Genomic DNA, 19,491 nt, shown 5'->3' with positions numbered 1-19,491 from the left:
TTTTCTTGCAACATAGCAAGATAACTCATGCAATCATTCACAATCAATTCAAGTTGAAAGGTAAACGTGAAAGCAATGTGGCAATCCCTTATTAAGTTTCTCCTTAATTTTTAGCAAATTTTCGTTGTTTTCAGACTTTGAAATACTTTTCTTTGTATACTATAGCATAAAGGTCTATGCTATGTGTCTAACAGTAGAGTTGAGATTCCTGGATCTCTGACAGGACAAACATTGATAAAGATACAACATTTGGCCCATTTCTTGCTTAACCAACAAAAGTAATAACATATTTCTTACACTTAGGTAAATAAAGATTCTACTTTCATAATCATCTCAGAGTATACTGAGTATTCATTATCTAAAGCAATTCATGCAACCAATTATCTTTCAAATTTTTAGGAATGAAAATATATCATCCACTTAAGTGACAATGGCAAATGCACTTCTTATTGAGTTTGAATGCAAACAGATAAACTCTATAATTAGAAAGTTGGCCATGCACTAGAAAATGAAAACAATTAGACTCAGAATTGAATAACTCAAAATTTGACAATTACAGAAAGCTATGTAATAATGAAGGTAAATTGGCCGTGACACAATTATTCTGCCTTCTTTGATAACATGCCTATTTCAGTAAAGTATGTAGTCACAATCAGATTTTACTTACTTATGAGGAGCAAGCTCTCTAATTTCTGTGGTTTTATTTCATTACAATTTATGAATGAAAGTTATGTTGGCACCTTGTTATGGTTAGTTCAACAATATACCTTTCACTTTTTTGAACATTAAAAAAAATTCTGATGTAGGAATGTATCCTATACCCCAACCTAAAGGCTTCTAAACTTATAAAATTCAAATAGTGTTCATATTTATTGTTTGACATATACACTATAGAAGTTACATGCTTTAAATCCCTCAAATTCAGGTAAATACAGAATTATTAATCATATGTTCCCATTACTATTTAATCAGCTTGAAAAACATCAGTTGGAGCATAAGGGAGTTTGACTGAATGGCTCTAAAATTAAAAAAAAATAAATTGTTTCAACTTGTGGCAAAACTTAAATATATTTATAGCAGTCATATTTTTTTTCCCGCTATGAACAATATAAACACATATTTGAAAGCTTTGTGTCTCAACCTCTTGTGGTCAGAGGATGAACTGTTCCATCTATGGAACCTATTATTAATTCATTGTCATCTTAATTATTAATATTTTTCATTTAATCACATATTTTCTCAAATATTTTATATATATAAAGTTCATATATGTGTGTGCATATATATATATATATTACTTAAGACTGCTATAATCTTTTAGAGATTTAATTATGAATTATCCTTATGTTTAACCTTTACTCCCATCACTTTAAAAAAACCTTCCAAAGGTGATGTTCATGGTCAGGCTAGGCACAGATTGTGAAGCTAAATGACTAGAGAATCAAAGTAGGGAAGTTACAGTGGATGAATAAAACACTATGATAAACTACTTGTCAATCAGAAAAATTACAGAAACTTTCTGGAAACAAAAATAGTATTTGGTAGTATCTCAGTATTTCCATGACACATTAAGACATATTTTTCACTTTTACAAAATACATTTGAAACTTCAAAGAAAAATGTAGCTTAGGTCAGTAGATTTAGTGACAGAGAAAGTATGCTAGAGTCCTGGGGACCACAGTTAATCGAATCAGCCTATCTACCAGTTCTAAGCCATCACTCAGAGACTCCAATAATAGGTAATATTTACTTAATCAATTAATCAAAAGACCTAGTTCACATTTTAGGAGATGCTCAGATGACAAAGCATCACTCTAAAAGATATAAAGAGAGCTAATTTCCCTTTTGAGGAAACTGACAGGAGTTCTCAATAAAGAACAGGGCTTGGCAAGAAGACACATCCAGGGGAAAGGTCAGTACTCTCCTCATTGATAGGGAAGAGACCAGCTAGTAACAAGGGCCAATTTGGTTTCTCTAACTTAAGCTTTATTTCCAAAGCAGTCCTCATTAGAAGTGTCACCTGTAGCTAGCTCTCAGTTATGTACATGAGGGTAGCTTTTGCAAGTAATGGTCACAGTTATCATAACGAAAAGTCTGAAACAAACTTGGGGAAAGAAAACCGTGGAAAGAATGGGCCCAGAAACAGCGTCATCCAAGTACAAACAGTGAAAAACCACAGAGATCTGTTTGTAGCTGCACAGAGCTGGTAGCCATGATCAATGACTAAGAAACAGAAGAAACTTCACTCAGTAAGTTCTAACTCTTGTTTCTTATGTTGATTTTCTTCACCTGAGATGTTTCTTCTGAACCTCATCACCAGATGGAAATGGTATAGCCCTGCAGTTCCAAGCTCAGAGGGTTGAGGCAGGAGCATAACACATTTAGTTCACCAAGGCTGCACAGTGAACTCAAAGCTAGCCTGGGAAATTCCATGAGACCCTGTCTCAAAATATTTTTTTTCTTACCAAAGGGCAAGGCATACAGTTAAGTTGTAGGGTTCTTGCTAGCATAGGTGAATTCTGAATACACAAAGCAAGTAAATCAACAAACGCAATTAATTTATTTTCCTTTCACAGAGCTCACAGGAATCTTATTTACAGCAGCCAAAATTTATGGAGCATTTCTTTACTTATGTTCCATAGGGACAAAGGCTCCATTTTCTGTTCAGCTCACCAATAATTATTGGTCTAATATATTAGACAAATGAAAAACTTCCAAGTGAATAAAACCCTGTTTGTTTATTAGTATTTTGACTTGTCTGGGCAACTGTCTATCTATATAAAAAATTTCCATGTAGAAAATGTAGTCTGGAGGGTAGCTCGATCAGAGAAGACTTGAGTGGCATACACAAGGGCCCACCCTAAAGCAATAAAAAGGACAAGTATTAATAGTACTGTAGGCTTGTGATCCCAGCACATGGGATATGAGGAAGGTATACATGAGTTTTAGGTCTGTGTGTGTGCTATGGCAAGAGGCTGTCAATTTTCTCTTTAAATAAATGTGAAGTCATAAAAGGCCATGAAGCGATAAAATATTTTAATGAAAAGGTCCTGTAGAAGATTGGGGTCACTTGTGAATAGCTTACTGACTATAGGCTTGTTCTGTTATATAAGAGGACATTCTTCATCCACCCTCATGATGCAGGGACTTCTGTCCTCTGAGGTAGCTAATCTTCAGAACCATGGACCCTCATAGAGACCAAGGCAGGTCCTACTTGTCTCAGGGTGAGGATGCAGTGACACCTATCAGATTATTGGTAACTGTCCTTCCATTCCATTTTGAGGACATGATGCCAGAAGTCAACCACCTGCTCCAACTGAGACACAAAAGGGCTTTGATTTGGACATGTGTTGGAGCTTGCCTCCACACTGATGGATGGAACTTGTATCTCTCTTCTGAGCATAATCAACTTCCATGTGTGATACATAATCTTAGGGCCCAGTGTCCCTAGATATTCTATAGCACAAAAATAGAATTCCAAAGGTCTCTTGAAAACCAGGGTTCTTATGATTTTAAATATCTACCCGGATTGTATCCAACATTAGTTGCCTGGAATTTGATTTTTAGCTTCAGTGATGGTTGGATCTCACCATGTACAATCTACCCTAAGAATCAAGTGATAGAAGGCGGCTATAAACGTAATTCCTAAAATTAAAATTATAAAATATATAAAATAAAAATTTTACTAAATATATTTGACTTTCAAGCCTCAGCTAAATAAAAATTGTAACTTGTTTGAAGCCTTTTATAATCAAAATTCCTTATACATAGGTTTCTATGTCAAGTTCGTTTGATGTCGTGTTCTCCATAAAATAAAATTAGTAGCACTTAATGAAAACTATGCTGTTTTCAGCCTCCGTATATTGCAGCTATATGGCATATGGCTACATAACATTGCCACATGGGAAATCTAGGGCCTGCCATCCTGTTAGTACCTCTTTCGCTGCAGTAACCATTTTCATATGAATGTAGGCAGAGTGTTTGCCCCAATCTATACCAAACTCCTAAACAGCAAAAGCACTGTGTCTTTGTATAATTCCAACCATAATTTCCAGATGTCCCTACAGGGCCTTGAATCTGGACTCAAGACACTGAAAAGTATAAATCAAAGCTCTTTAGACTGCTGAAGTGGGTAAGGTCCTGAAAAACTGTACTTGAGATCTTAAAAATATAAGCCCACTGAAACAAGGCAGCGTGTCTTCTGTAATGTCATCTACGAAGCGGCATAATTCTTACACATGAAACCGCTGAAAGGCAAAAATCACATTTTATAAAATTAACTTTTCATTCAACATAAAAAATATTATTGCTAGATTATAAATACCTGCTGTAAAGTCTTCCAAGGGCCATTCTGAAGAATGGCTGATGTATCCAAAGGAGGCATTGTATCTGCTGGACACTTCACAAGTCTCTTTCTCTTAACGATTTTCTTGAGTTGACTTTGTTCGAAGATTTCAGACCAAGGTTTAAATGATTTCATCCAAGCTAATCTCCTTTCCTCAACTGAAGATAAAATGGCTGCCTGTGACACAGAGTAGGCCAGGACACCGTCGTTTTCAGCCTTAGTTTGCTTCCGTTGCTCGGGAACGTCTTTAATCTCAGGTTTAGGAGGGTCCCCTTCTTCAGTGCCCAAGGGGCTATTAGCACTGAGACTGCCAGCCTCTACAGTGGGAGCCAGCTTGCTTGAGACGGAGCTCTGCTGGTTGGTCTTGTCTTCTGTATGCACCAGGGCATCTGAGGTAATGAGGACAGAATCGCAAGTCAGCACATTATCTATTAAGATTTCCTCAACTCTTCCTGATTTTAAATCAGTTTCTTTGTCTTCTGGCATCACATTTCCTTCTATGGGTTCTGGATTTTTTAATAATAGTGATAGTGGGTCTTTTTGCATGGGACTATTTGAAGAATAATTCTCCTCATGCACTGATCCATCTTGCTCTGTGGTGTCTGTTTTTTCTATCTTTTCAGCCAATCTCTCTTGATTATCTGTTATGATTTCCTGTTCTCCATCATTGACCTCTTCACTCATTTCTTGTATGTGTTCTGACATTATTTGGGTTTCTTGTCTCACACTCTCCATTGTGGAATGCTCCACATTTTCTTTATTTTGACTTTGAGGCTTTAGTTCTTGTTCCTGGCACTGTGCATTGACGTTGTCCTTCAGGTCTGAGTTTTTCAATTCATATTTTTGGTCTATATTTTCCAAGTTAATTTCTTGGTTAGCCAATTTTTCTGAACATTGTTTCTTTGGTAAGTTCTCACTTTTTTCCTTCATTTTTAATTTTGGTACATTGTCATTTTTTTCAATCATTTTTAATTTTGGTAAGTTTTCCTTTATTTTTAATTTTGGTAAGTTTTCATTAATTTTTACTTTTGGTAACTTTTCATTTTTTTCATTTGTTTTTAATTCTGTCAAAATTCCCTGGCTTGGTTTCAATGTTACTCCTATTGATTCTGTCAACAAAAGATCTTTATGCACATTTTCTCTTTTGGTTGACTGCTGAACCAGACAAACATCTTCATACTCCTTTGAGTTGGTATTCGCTAATTCATTGGCTATAGCATCCTTTTCCTTTGACATATTTGTGACAGCTAGCTGTTTGGTATGACTGCCTTCCTTCTTTAAAGCACAGGTAACGACTGTCGGATGGTGGACATCTTCCCTTGGTCTCATTTTTTCCTTGTTTCGTTGTTCCTCTCTTTTTTGTCTCAGGATGTTCTTTTTCTCTTCATATTCCCTTTCCCGCCTCCTTCTTTCCTCGAGCATCTTCTTCTTTCTCTCCTCCTCAATCCTCCGCCCCTCTTCAATTCTTTTTCTTCTCTCTTCCTCCTTCTGTCGGATCTTTGCTTCCTTCTCTTTCCACTCTCGTTCTTTCCTTTTCTTATTTTCTATTTGCTCTCTTATGATTGGGCTATATTTTCGGTAAGTTACAAATGCTCTATATTTGGCTTGAATTTTTACAGCTGCATTATACTGCAATTTTAGCAACCGTGCTTTTTCTTTTTCCTGTAGCTCACTTAATCGTGTTCTTTCCTCCTCCATTTGTAAATGCAAGTTTCTAATGAATTCCTAAAACAAAGTAAGATAAATAGTAATGAGCGTCAGCTGAACTGGCGATTTTGTAAGTAGATTAAACGTTACACAAAATCTAAATCCAGAGTCAAATTGCTATAAAGCTCATTGAGGAAAAAGTCACTTATTTTATAGGAAGCTAGATTTTTTTTAATACATAGACAATTGGGTCAGATTGGAATATTGATAATACTCTTTTAAACTATGAGCCAATGAGTTAACAAGTAAGGTATTGTCTGCAGGTAGAAAGCATTTGATATCCAGATGATAGAGGAAACACAAAGGGAGAAACAGGCAAAAATCCATGGGACTCAACTTCCTGACATGGATGATGTCATAATGGAAACTAAAACAAAAGTAAAAAGACACAAGTAATTCAGCAAATTGTAAAGAATATTAGCAGTAGGGCAAGTCAACAAGTAGGAGGAATAAACATTACATACTGGGTTAAGTCCTCAACATAAAGATAAGCTTTATGAATAATATATACACTAGAATGATTTTTCACTCAAAAAAGAGAAATCAGGAAAAATGAAAAAGGAATGGCTGGGTGGCTGATGGTCTAAGGAAAAAAAATTTAAAAAGCTTTTATCTATTTCAAATATATATATATATATATATATGTGTGTGTGTGTGTGTGTGTGTGTGTGTGTGTGTATGCAGATAAACACAAAATAAAAGAATAAGAAAGATAAACATAAGAGACTTACATATAATCAGTAGGCATCCCAGAATAAAGATCTGAGAATAACTGAAGGGCAAAAACTATTATAAATTATTTTTATATACATATACAAATATACAATATCTTGTATATTAATATACATGCAGTCATAGGAAAAAGAAGAGTTAACTTTACACCCTATCTCTCAACACACACATGACACATTAACACACAAACCCAAAGTACAGAAATCTCCATGCAAGCATGTATTCTTTTTGGTTTCTTTTTTTTTTCATTTTTAACCACTTAGCAAAATGTTTGACATATAGTTTAAAAAAAAAGACTAAAATTTTACAGACCAATATATAATGTGAAAAATCTTAAAGCTTCAAATGAATATCTGGATTAACCATAAAATTTGCAATCACTAAAATAAATAAATATGCAATATAATCACATCACTAAATTGTCAGGAGTCAGAAGAAATTGGTCTGGATTTTAGGCTCAAAGTAAATACTAAAATAAAATATTTTTTGCTTGGTAAAAATTGGAAAAATTTCCTATTCAAAACTTATTTTTATGATCCAAAAATATATAGCAGTAAATGTCAAATGAACACAAAACAGAGAGAGACCCAGGAACTACAGAAAACTAAGGAGAAATGAAGTCATGCAGTCACTCAATTGCTACCTTTCTTCTTCCTTAATATTACTTCTCAAGTCAGATATTAGTCTTAGTTTTTGTTCATCGGTTTAAGGTAATACATGTTGTTACTATAGATTCTTCCAACATTTCCTTGTTCCTTGACTTGATTATTAATTGCATTACTCTATTTCTGCATGTCATTTTCACTACTTGAGCATCACTATCCATGATATTTATTCCTTGATATTCTAAAATATTTATTTTAGAACTGTATTTAAAAACAACCCCCTTATGACCATTATGCCTTTACCTATCTCTTATAATTCACACACTCTTCTTTCAAGATTACTATCACAGTATTAGATTCTTTCACAAGTGTTTTCCAGGCTGCTTTTTTTAAAATTTATTTATTTATTAAAGATTTCTGTCTCTTCCCTGCCACCGCCTCCCATTTCCCTCCCCCTCCCCCACTTACGTCCCCCCCCCCCAGCCCGAAAAGCAATCAGCGTTCCCTGTTCTGTGGGATGTCCAAGGAACCCCCACCTCCATCCAGGTCTGTTTTTTTTGTTTCCTCTTTTGTTGTCCTTTCTGTTCACCACTTTGGACATTCCTGTTAAACTTTCTTCTGCTTCACTAATGCCCCATTATATATTGAATATAGTGTCCCACTTATTCATGAAATTTTAATGTTAACATTGAATTTTCATAGACCATATATTTACTACTTTGAGATAGATTATAAGTTTCTTTTAAATATCATTTGTTTAATTGTTCAGCCGTTGAATGAGAGTTGTGGTGGCTTTAATGGATCCATCTTATCAAACATTTGGATGGCATGTCACTTATGTATTTTCCTCTTTTCACTCAAAGTATTTTTCCATTTACATGTCTAGCGATTTTTGCATTTAAATACATATAATATAAACCTTCCTTTTCAGGAGTGTATAAAGGGAAGACTCAAAAAAATACAAAGAAAGGAAGCCATGAGCAGTAGGATAACATTAATTTATCTATTCAGTATTGGAGATTTAAATGAAAATTTTATCTATTTTTTATTGTAAATGTTTAAGGAAGGTTATATAAAAATTATGGGAGCCAACAAAATATAAACTGAAATATTTGTGATAACTATATTACCTTAAGTTCAAAATCCTTTGATACACTCAAATAATTGTGTCAAGATACAGTAATGCTTCTTCAAATCTTCAAATATTATGAAACGTTCAAATGGAAAACAACAATATATGAAGGCAAAACAACAAATACATACCTTATGCTGTCTATATTTTTCTTTCCATAATTTCTCTTCTTGATGAAGTTCATCATTCATTTTATCCTGATCTTGCTGAATGTAGAATAACATCAGAGTATTATTATTCAACCATCAAGAAACATACTAATTATATCTGATTCTTTCAACATATTTATTAACAAGGATTAAATGTGAAAATCTCCTTGCATCATCAGTTATTAATAATGAAAACTTAAAACGATTAAATACCTCTTAATGATACAAAGAACTGCTGAAGGCATAACTTTTCCTGATCAAACTGTACTACAGACCACAGAACTATAGTAAGAAAAATATCATGGTAATGGCACAAGGACCGACATGTTGATCAATGGAATCAAACCGAAGAACAGGACATAAATATACACACCTATAAACACCTGACTTTTTGTAAAAACAGAAATATATATTGGAAAAGAGACAGCATTTTCAACATTTCATTGAAACTGGATGGCTGCATGTGGAAGAAGGCAAATAAATTTATACTTAACGCCTTGCAGAAAACTCAACTCCAAATGGATCAAAGACCTAAACCTAATGTCAGATACATTTACTCCAACAGAAAAGAAAGTGAGCAAGAGTCTTGAACTCATTGGCACAGGAAAAGATTTTCTGAACAGAAGTTGGTTAGCACAGGCACTAGGAACAACAATAAATGGGACCTCATGTAACTGTAAAGCTTCTGTAAGGCAAAGGACACTGCCATTCAGATAAAGCAGCAGGATATAGATGGGAAAAGATTTTAACAACCAGGCACTAATAAAGAACTAACATCTAACATAAAAAAGGACTCGATGTCTATATCAAGCAAATAGCCCAGTTTAAAAACTGGGCTTATATTTAAAGAGAAAACGCTCAGTAGAGAAAACTAAATGGCTGAGAAGCACTTTAAGGAATGGTCAATACCCTTAGTCATCAGGAAAATGTGTGTATAAATTATCTTGGAACGGTCAGAAGGGCCATATCAATAAAACAAATGACAACCCATGCTGACAAGGATTTGTGGGAATGTAATTTTTACAGCCACCTTAGAAATTTGTGTGCTGACTTCTCAGAAAGCTGGGAGTCGAGATACCTCAAGATCTCTCAAGGGGAGCATACTTCAAGGACACTTTATCCTACTAATCAGAGACACCTTTGCTCACTTGCTCAACCCTGTTCGTTGCTTCTTCATACATAATAGTCAGAAACTGGAAATAGCTTAGATGTATGCTTATGGCTGAATGGATAGGAAAATGTGGTAAATTTAAACAATAGTTTATTAATCACCTGTTATGAAAATTAAACCATGAAATCCACAGGCAAATGGACGGAGCTAAATAAGATCATATTGAGTGAGATGGTAGGCTAGATCCAGAAAGACTTATGCCGTGTATTCAATTCTATTTGGAAGTTAACTGTCAAATCTTCAATAATCACGCTACAATTTCTAGAATCACATAGATTAGGTATAAAGTAAGGGACCGAGGGGCAGGGATGGATCTAACTAGGAAGGGAAAATAGAATAGATAGCTGTGAATTGGCCAACCTGGAGGCTATAATGAGGGATCTAACAGGAGGAGGAAAAACGGGGGAGCGGGGGATATGCAGACAGCTGTCTAAAATTGAGGTCATTTGAGGGGTAGTATGGTAACTTATTAAAGTAGAAGATTCCATATATATAGAGAGAGATACCTAGAGATATAAAGGTAATAAAGGTATATGTGGTGTAGGAGAAAGGTGAACACCAACCCAAATACGAACCCTAGAATGGCAACCTGTATGCAAGATAAGCAAGTACAACGGTGGCACAGGCTTATTGGAGTAACCAATCAATATGTGATTTACGCTAAAGTTCACTCCATTAGACAAAACCCCGACCCCATGCTGCTTGGGAGGCCAAAATCTTGGGCTTAGATACGCCAGGAACCTAGAAGAAATCAAACAATGCTGTATTGCTAAAAGTATTTAGTGATAAAATGACTCCTAACCATGTTTAGACACACCCAACAATTAGAAAAGCAAATTGAACAGTCTACAGTGAATAAACTTAGCTAAAGTTAGGGGCAGGGCAGAGAATGTCACTTAAATTACTGAACTACTTTAACTTAATATGTCTTTTAAATATGTCATTGAAAAGAATGCATTATATACTCAAAGGATCTGTCTTTTCCTGTTACTCAAAAGCTATGGAAAAGAATTAGATTATGTTGCAAATTTCAGATTATGTAGGATATTCCTTGAAATTCTATAAACCCCAGTGGCTTCCAAGATTAAAAGTTCACATTTGAAATTCTAATGGATCATGATCATGCATTTCCTCATCAAGAGTGATTAAAAGCCACATACTAACTTCCTCCATTGATATCACAGCCAGACATCAGTACCTTTCAGAGGTACCTATGCTCTTAGTAAGAGTTGAAAGAAACCATACCTTCTGAAGGGTTTCTAATTTTTCCTTTTCAACTTCAAACTGTTTTATCCAGCAATGTCTCTTTTCATCATCTTCTCGAAATTTCTGTTTTTCTATATCACTCTGAGCTTCGAGTGTTTCTCTATCTTTTTTTTCGAGTTCTTTTTGTTTGTCCTGCCAAGCTTCGAAAGACTTTCTACATCTTTCTTCTACTTCAAAGTATCCAAAACTCAAATCAGCATCATCTGCATTCATTCAGAGAAACATAAGTACTCTTCTTGATATTAACTTATCATACTCATTTATTTTACTATATAATTACACTGTAAAAGCATATTACCAAAGTAAATGCATTTTAAAATGTAAATGGATATCAACTGTGATACTTTGCATATTCATAATTTCAACTGCTTGCACATGGAAATTCCATTACTGTCAATAAGGAAGTTCAATAACTTCTTAAAAAATATTCCCTAAAATTTAAAATAATGTTGCATTTATCTGTGCCTGTGAATATGGAGTTAAGTGACAGAGTTGTATGGTATGCTGTCTTATTTTATGTCAACTTGATACAAGCTAAAATCATCTGAGAGGAAGAAACAGTAATTACGAAAATGTCCCCAGAAGATTAGGCTATGGACAAGCCTGTAAGGCCTTTTTTTTTGTAATTAGTGGTGTTGATATGGGAATCCATTTTGAGTGGGGGTCACCCTTATAGTTCTGGAATCTTTAAGAATACATAAAGAGAAAGGTATTGGGGAACCAGCCAGTAAGAAACATCTCTATGGCTTCTGCATCAGCTCCCGACTCTAGGTTTCTACCCTGTCTGATTCCTGTACTAACTTCTTCCAGTGAAAAATGTGATTAGAAAGAATACACCAAATAAACCCTTTCCTCTCCAACTTGAATTTGGTCCTTTCCTCTCCAACTTGAATTTGGTCATGGTGTTTCATCATAACAGTAGGAACTTGAACTAGGACATGTGGTGAATGAGATGGTTTTCCTCATTTATTTCTTAGTTTGTCTGTCTTAGTATCTGGGAAGGATGAGTAGGTTAATTTCATAACCTGACATTTTGTTAAATATGTTTGTCACCTTTAAAAGATTTCATGTATTCTGCAAGTAGAGGTATTTTAACTTATTCTTTTCATACTTATATCTATTTGATATTCTTTGTTTGATTGATCTAGCTAAGACATCAAGAACTATATATTAAAAGGGTGTTCAACAGAGATACTTTGACTTCTTATGATCTTAATGGGAATGTCTCAAATTTTTCTCCATTTAACATGATGATGACTATCAGTTTGTAATAGGCAGCCTTTATTATGCTGAGACAAATTTCTTCCATCACAAGTCTCAAAGATGTATTTATTATGATGGGATGCTGGAGTCATTCAAAGATCCTTTCAGCATCAATTGAAATGATGATACACTTTCCATCCTTGAGCTGACTTATGCACTGGTATGTATATCGATTTACATGTGTTGAACTATCCTGGTCTACCTGGAATGAAGCCAACATGATGGCAAATGACTTTTTAAAACTAACTAAAAGTTTCATATCATTTGCATCCTTACCCATCTCCCTTCCAACTCACCCAACTCTATTTTGGTGTGTTAGTGAATTCAACTTGAAAGAATTATATTGAAAAATAATGACTTTCAAATTTTAAAAATTTTATAATTGTGTGTTTACAAGTGCCACAAAGAAAAAAATTTCAATGCACTTTGATACACAACATAATTTTTTTTAAAATATAACTGGGAATATTGCCCACCTGGTAAAACATATTCATCCACGGATGTGTCAAGAGGAACAGTCTCGGGGACAGAAACAGACCTGGCAGAGTCAGTTAGACTTCTCATAAATTCTTCCTTTTCTATTACAGATAATATCTAAGAGGTTAAAATGGTATCTTTATTATTTAATTATTAAAGAAAGACAAAATAAAACTATGATTTTAATATTTCTAAATATTCATAATGAGAATTTTATATACTGTAAATCCTTTCAAATACATTGCTAATTATTTTTATAAGTATAATTTATTCTCATAAACTTGCTTACTGATGGATTTCTATCTTTTATATCTATGGTGATTGTTCATGTACATAGGCTAGTAATATATTCAGTATAATAAAAAGAGAACTATTATTTACTTAAATGTCTATTGTGTACATAGTTTTGACTAAGTGTCACATAATTATATATTCAATGTACTTTAAAATAAACAGGATGTCTGCAATGAAAAAAAACTCAAAATTGGTACTTCAAATCTGAGGGTTAATAAAAAGGAAGCAAAATATGTTTTAAGCTGTGCTCCAATTCTTACAAAGTAGGAACAGAACTAGATAAAATAGACCAATATTATAACTGAATCTAAAAAGAAAGTCTTTCAAAGACATTCTTCATAACATATTTTGGGGGTTTCAACCTATAAAATGCTAGACTTGACTTTGATATTTCCTGAAATTTTATTCTGTGTTTTTTTCAAAAGTAATACGAAATCTTCCACTTTTCTATATTCTCTGAGGTATTTAAAATAATGTTGTTAAAGTGCTTCTTTCACAAGAAAAACAATCAGCACTAAAATATATTCATTTTCTTGATCCAAAAAAATGATAAATACAAGATTAATATTTTACTGTTCTGTGTATATGAATATTTATTTCCCAAATACTTATGATAAATCACTACCTTAATGATTGAAATTTGTGTAGTTTTATATAATATGCCAGAGGATACCATGAAATCAAAGACTATTTGCTTAAAATCATCTAATTGAAGTTAATAAGCTAACTTTCAATGTAAGAAAAACAACAAATTCCTAAGTGCAATGTGAGTACTTTCATTTGGATGTCAAACACATACATACTTTCATTAACTGCTCAGAATCCGCTTTTGATTCAGCTGGAGATCCAGTCCTCAAATGCATACGACTATTAGAAACTGTACCATAACTACAACCTAGAAAAAGAAAAAAATAATTCTAATTTCAAATATTAGAATATATGTCAAAACCTCAAAACTTTTAATTATCTTTTATCTTCATTTCTATCAACCTACTTCACCAGTAACAGTAACTCCACAGAATAGAGAATAATTATTAAAAAGTTGTAAGAGATTTATCATTATTTTAAAATAAAAGCAATGGTCTAAAGCACTCTATCTTGTTACCATTATTCATATTGTAGAATGAGTTTTATTTTCTTTGCATATAGAATCATTCTTGCTTGATAATGTGTGACTCAATTCCTGAAAAGACATGGATAAGCAAACCTCCACTCAACTGAGATAGGTAAGTAACCTCACCAAAACGAAACTACATAAATCAAACGTGGTAAACCAACAGGATCATTGAGGTTATTTACATGAATATGGGTAAGGGGTTTCTTACAAAAACAGGAAGGATGCAAAAATAGTTGTCAACACAGTTCATGCCAGCATCACTGATCATCCACACAGTTCACACCAGCATTGCTGAGTTCACACCAGCATCACTGATAATCAACACAGTTCACACCAGCATCATTGAGTTCACACCACAATCACTGATCATCAGCACAGTTCACACCAGCATCGTTGAGTTCACACCACCATCACTGATCACCCACACAGTTCACACCAGCATCACTGAGTTCACACCAGCATCACCAATCATCAGCACAGTTCACACCAGCACCACTGATCACCCACACAGTTCACACCAGCATCATTGAGTTCACACCACCATCACTGATCATCCACACAGTTCACACCAGTATCACTGATAGCTTAAGAAAACTGGAACCCTGGATCCCACTATCTGATTTACGATGGGCTCTAATGCTTGGAGAGTATCTCTTGGAAGCAACTCAGTTGGTCTCAACCTCTCTGAAGAAGCTTATTGCTCTCTCCATCTCCCAGGCAGCTATGATGACCTGGAGACTTTTCTGGGCAGTTACACTAGACAGAGACTTTACTAGGCAGGAAGGTTCATCTTAGGATGTCTCTAAGCAGTTTTGAGTTTATGTAAGTTTAAGGAATAAGGGACATAGTGTGTTTCAGAAATTTTCAAAGCTTTGCAGATGGTCAGTTTCTGAGTCCCAGGAAGCACCTTTTTAGATATTTTGAGTCTTTTTGAACTTCCCACAGGATGAAATATTTCACATCCTTGAGTACTGAGGAGCTTGCTCCAAAATGGAGTGTTTTATTTCAAAGGAAATTGCATACATACATTATGTACAATGACACATTGATCAGGAATATATCAAGGCTCAATGCTATTTACTGGAAATTAGCAATAGAATCTTCTACAATATAATGAAAACTTTTTACTATACATGCCAATTTAAAATTACCATGATGAATGATATTAATTTTATTTTATGAGATTTAATTGAATTTTATTTTCTTCTAATTGTATCTTCAAAGGTAATTACACCTGATTTCTTTATTCAATTAATGTATCAAATTTTGTCAGTGTTTTCTAATAGCAAAGAACCCTTACAGAGAACTATTCCCATCTACTTTACCAAATATATTTTTCTTCCTTGATATTTACTCACAATCTTTCTGGTATGCATTAAAATGTAATAATTGGAAAGAAAATAATACCATTAACCATATTCTTTTATCATTAACTTTCTGTGCATGATTCAAATCATTTTCTGTCTTCATAAAACTGCCATGTATAAAGACAAGCAGGCTCAGTTTCCATTTATTGACCAAGATTGTGATAAGAGCTTCAGGATAAGACTCTACAAGAAAAAAACTGGTGTACTAGCATTGACTCTGCACTTCCTAATCCTAGCGAGCAACAATTTCTGCAGCAGTGCAGTTCTGTAATGGGCAGAGTTAACCTTGGGTTTTCATCCTACAGCCTATCCTTTCAGTCTTAGCAAGAATGATGCTACTGATTGTAATAGCTGCTTCTCAAAGATGGTTCTTCAAAAGAACAACTCCCCTTGATGTATATGTTCTGTGTACTCACTGAAGACATCAGTGTCTTCTAAGTCCTGAAGAAAGAGAGTCTCTGCAGTTTTACTCTTGTTCTTTATGACATTGATACAGTGAAGAACTGACTCTGGCAATTCAACTAAATCCTGAAATTTGAGTAACAAAAGAATAAGAAAGATTACCAAAAAATATATGTCAAATATCACATCATTCATTTCATACCAAAAACTTTAGCCAACTATGCAAATAGGTAAAAGTGCCTCTATATAATGGGTCTATTTCAGACAAACATATTTGCTTTAATTTTCCTTTCAATTTCCAGGCAGTTATGTGTTCCTAGAAAATTCTAAGACAAGTGAAGAAGGTTATCAAGTCATTTTTTTAAAATTAGAGGTATTATGTTTCCAATATCAGTTCTTGATATTTCATTGATATATCACAAATATTTATTATGAAATATAAATAAAACTTTGAAATATTTAAAAAAATATAATATTACCTAGTGCATTATGTAATTGCTTAATATGCAATTATCAAATACAGTTGAATTTATGTAACATTATAGAACATCTATCAAAATACTTATGTAAATAAATTTTCAAATTTTCTAAATACCCAAAGAGATTGATAATATTATCCTACAAATTAAGTTCATTCCTATGTAAATACCAGTTAGAAAGTATAATACAAAATATACTCATAAAAATATTCCATACATTTACATATATTTTAATAACAATCCCAAAACTATCAATAAATCTCTACATTAGTAGAAAACCTTCCTTAAGGAAGATAAACCACAGTGTGACTGAGTGATTGGATCTATATAGATATCTGGATACAGAAAATCACATGCTTAATATTATGGGACCAAACAAAGCTTTCTCTCATATTGGGTTTTCATGAGTTAAACAAAAAGCATTTTGCCTTTGTTATAACCAATGAAATGCATTGTTAGTTTTAACAATTAAGAACAAGTTCATGCACTTAACTTTCCTCTTTCAGCTACAGAAGCACACACTAAAATGTATGACATAATACTAAACTAGTCTTGAAAAAAAGTATCCACTCTCCTCCTATGTTCTCTGTCCTTTATTCAATCCTTTGTGATTGCTTCTGCCTGGTGACGAAGTGTTTTGAACACAAATAACACCAGTATTTATCATTGTACATTCTGTAAAAGATAATTTTAAATCCTTGATTCTTTCATCTTGAGTTAATATTACAATTTATTTCCTTGTAATAATATTTGAATTCTACAAATAATTTTATGGTATCTGAAGCCAGAATGTCACCTGAAAGTTTTATTCTGCTTTTGTGTATGAAGCAAAATAAATTTTAAAAAAATTGTTTTAGGTATATAATATTCTAGCATTTTTCTCACTTAAATTAGCTATAAAAGAGAGGATATTGTTAAATTTATTTTCAAACTAATATCTAAGAGAAGAAGAATCTTAAATAATGAGAAAAGCAGATCTAAAAGTATAGCACAATGGTAGAACATTGGCCTATTATAAGCAAAGCCATGGATGGCAAGACTAAAGAAAAAACCTACATAACTCACTGGATATGGAGAATTCAAAATGATGCCTGTCTACAACCTCCACTTCTATGAACTAATAATGTCTGTATTACTATAATGTTCTCTGCAGATAAAGGAGAAAAGCAAATGTGAGCCTAGATACAAACTATTTGATATATGATGATGACCTGCTTGCAAGACATGCTAGATATATACATAGATCAGTGTCTTTCGGAGCCTCCACCAGAGAGACTTCCTCCTGCAGGCAATGAGAAAAAATATAGAGAGGAACAGCCAAAAAATATGTGGATAGTGAGATATCTTGGAACACGCAGTCATAAACGGGATGTCTCAATTAAAGCCCTCCACCAAGAGAACAGGGAACACTGCAGAAGAGAAGTTGGAAAGACTGTAAAAGCCAGAGGGTATGGATAAGACCAATTAAACAAAGCCAATGCACACAGAGACTGGCAGCATACACATGCACATGGCCTGACCCAAATGTGCTCCCAACATTGAGACAGGGACAAAAAAACAGTTTCCTAATGCAAAACTTATCTCTAATGAATAACCACTCTCAAATGAAAAATGAGTTCTCTCTGATGTTGTCCCAGTGGGGGAAACACATCACTCTTAAGGGCAGGCCCATGCCCATCAGTACAGGGCCAGCACAAAGGATACTCAACAGCATCTTTGGAGGTTATTTGCCTCAAAATTATTTTATCCAGATATTTTTTATAGTCTTATGGGTCCTTTTGCTTTTACTGTCGTTTATGATTTCATGGAATGCCTGTGTATGAAGATGTGTGCATGTGTACATACAGTTTATGTACTTTTTGGACACTTTTTTTGTTTTTTTTTTGGTTTTATCTTGTTTAATTTTATAATTATTATTTAGATGTCTCTTTGTTTTTTAAGAAGAAACAACAAACAAAGAGTGAATTTTCTAGGAGTTAAAATGGGGAGGGTTTTGGCGGATTTGGGGGAAAGGAAATCATAATCAGAATGCATTGTATCAAAAAATGAATTATAAATAATGAAAAATAAACAGAAAAAAAGGCTTGTATAATACTCCAGTAAAGGTTCAGGGGTCTTTGCAGAAATGAGAGCAGACAGAATGCAAGAGTCAGGGGCAGAGGATGACTGTAATGAAGTGATTTACAGACACATCAGTGAAGTTGCACACGAGCTCCCAGTCGTTGTGACAGTATGCACAAGGTCTGTGCAAACACAAGCCAATCTGAATGCCAGCGTGGAGAGAAGTGATTGGAAGTCTCACCTCTAACTAAGGAGTTCCTGGGAACTGATAGCTACTAGGAAAGGAGAGGTAATTTTCTCTAAGAGCATGGCCCTCGTTTGGTGGATCACACTGTACATCCAAGAGTATAGGGACAGCGCCAATTTTCCATTTGGGGTTTAAAATAAAAGGACGTATAGGTGAGTCTGAAGGCAAGGGAGGTGGATCTTGGAGGACAAGTTATAGAAAAGGATGGCCACACTGTATGAAATCAAAATATGAAATTCTCAATGAACTAATAAAAATGAAAAAAATGTGAAACACTTACAGGATCGCTACTGTCACTCTCCGTTTCTGATTCTGAATCATTTTCCACCTCCTCGTTTTCCAAGGAAGAAATGCTGATTTTATCCAACTCAGCTTCTATTTCTTCTCTGAGCTTTGCCTCGCTGTCATCATTGCCCTCCATAACTCTTAACAACGAAAGCATAGAACTTAAGAAAAGAGTCTAATATGCCTCTAAAAAAATATGGGTTTTGTAATTTGTCACACAATCCAACATGCATGTAGACATTTAACTTAAAACCACTTGTATGGTGCCATATCAGGCTAGCTCTACATCATAAGGAATGTGGCCTTGCCTGTTGATTCGTTCAATTTTTAAAATATTTGAGCACACTATAGCCAAAACTATTACTATTCTTTCATTTCTTCAAAAAAAAATC

General features: G+C 34.1%; 1 protein-coding gene across 1 annotated transcript in view; it reads right to left on the bottom strand.

The window, feature by feature from the left end:
• Positions 1-19,235, bottom strand: part of Lrriq1 (leucine rich repeats and IQ motif containing 1) — a 123,937-nt gene extending 104,702 nt beyond the window's left edge. The window contains exons 1-7 of the mRNA XM_075954236.1: positions 19,095-19,235; positions 16,042-16,153; positions 13,945-14,036; positions 12,847-12,964; positions 11,087-11,310; positions 8,653-8,727; positions 4,325-6,070 (exon numbers count right to left, since the gene is read on the bottom strand). Coding sequence (XP_075810351.1) covers positions 4,325-6,070; positions 8,653-8,727; positions 11,087-11,310; positions 12,847-12,964; positions 13,945-14,036; positions 16,042-16,153; positions 19,095-19,235 — 2,508 coding nt within the window. The remainder of the gene's footprint in view (positions 1-4,324; positions 6,071-8,652; positions 8,728-11,086; positions 11,311-12,846; positions 12,965-13,944; positions 14,037-16,041; positions 16,154-19,094) is intronic.
• Between the last annotated feature and the right edge of the window lie 256 nt (positions 19,236-19,491).

This window comes from Microtus pennsylvanicus, chromosome 20 (assembly GCF_037038515.1).
Source record: "Microtus pennsylvanicus isolate mMicPen1 chromosome 20, mMicPen1.hap1, whole genome shotgun sequence".
Taxonomy (NCBI): domain Eukaryota; kingdom Metazoa; phylum Chordata; class Mammalia; order Rodentia; family Cricetidae; genus Microtus; species Microtus pennsylvanicus.
Note: the sequence above shows the minus strand (reverse complement) of the source record. Positions and strands in the feature narration are given on the sequence as shown.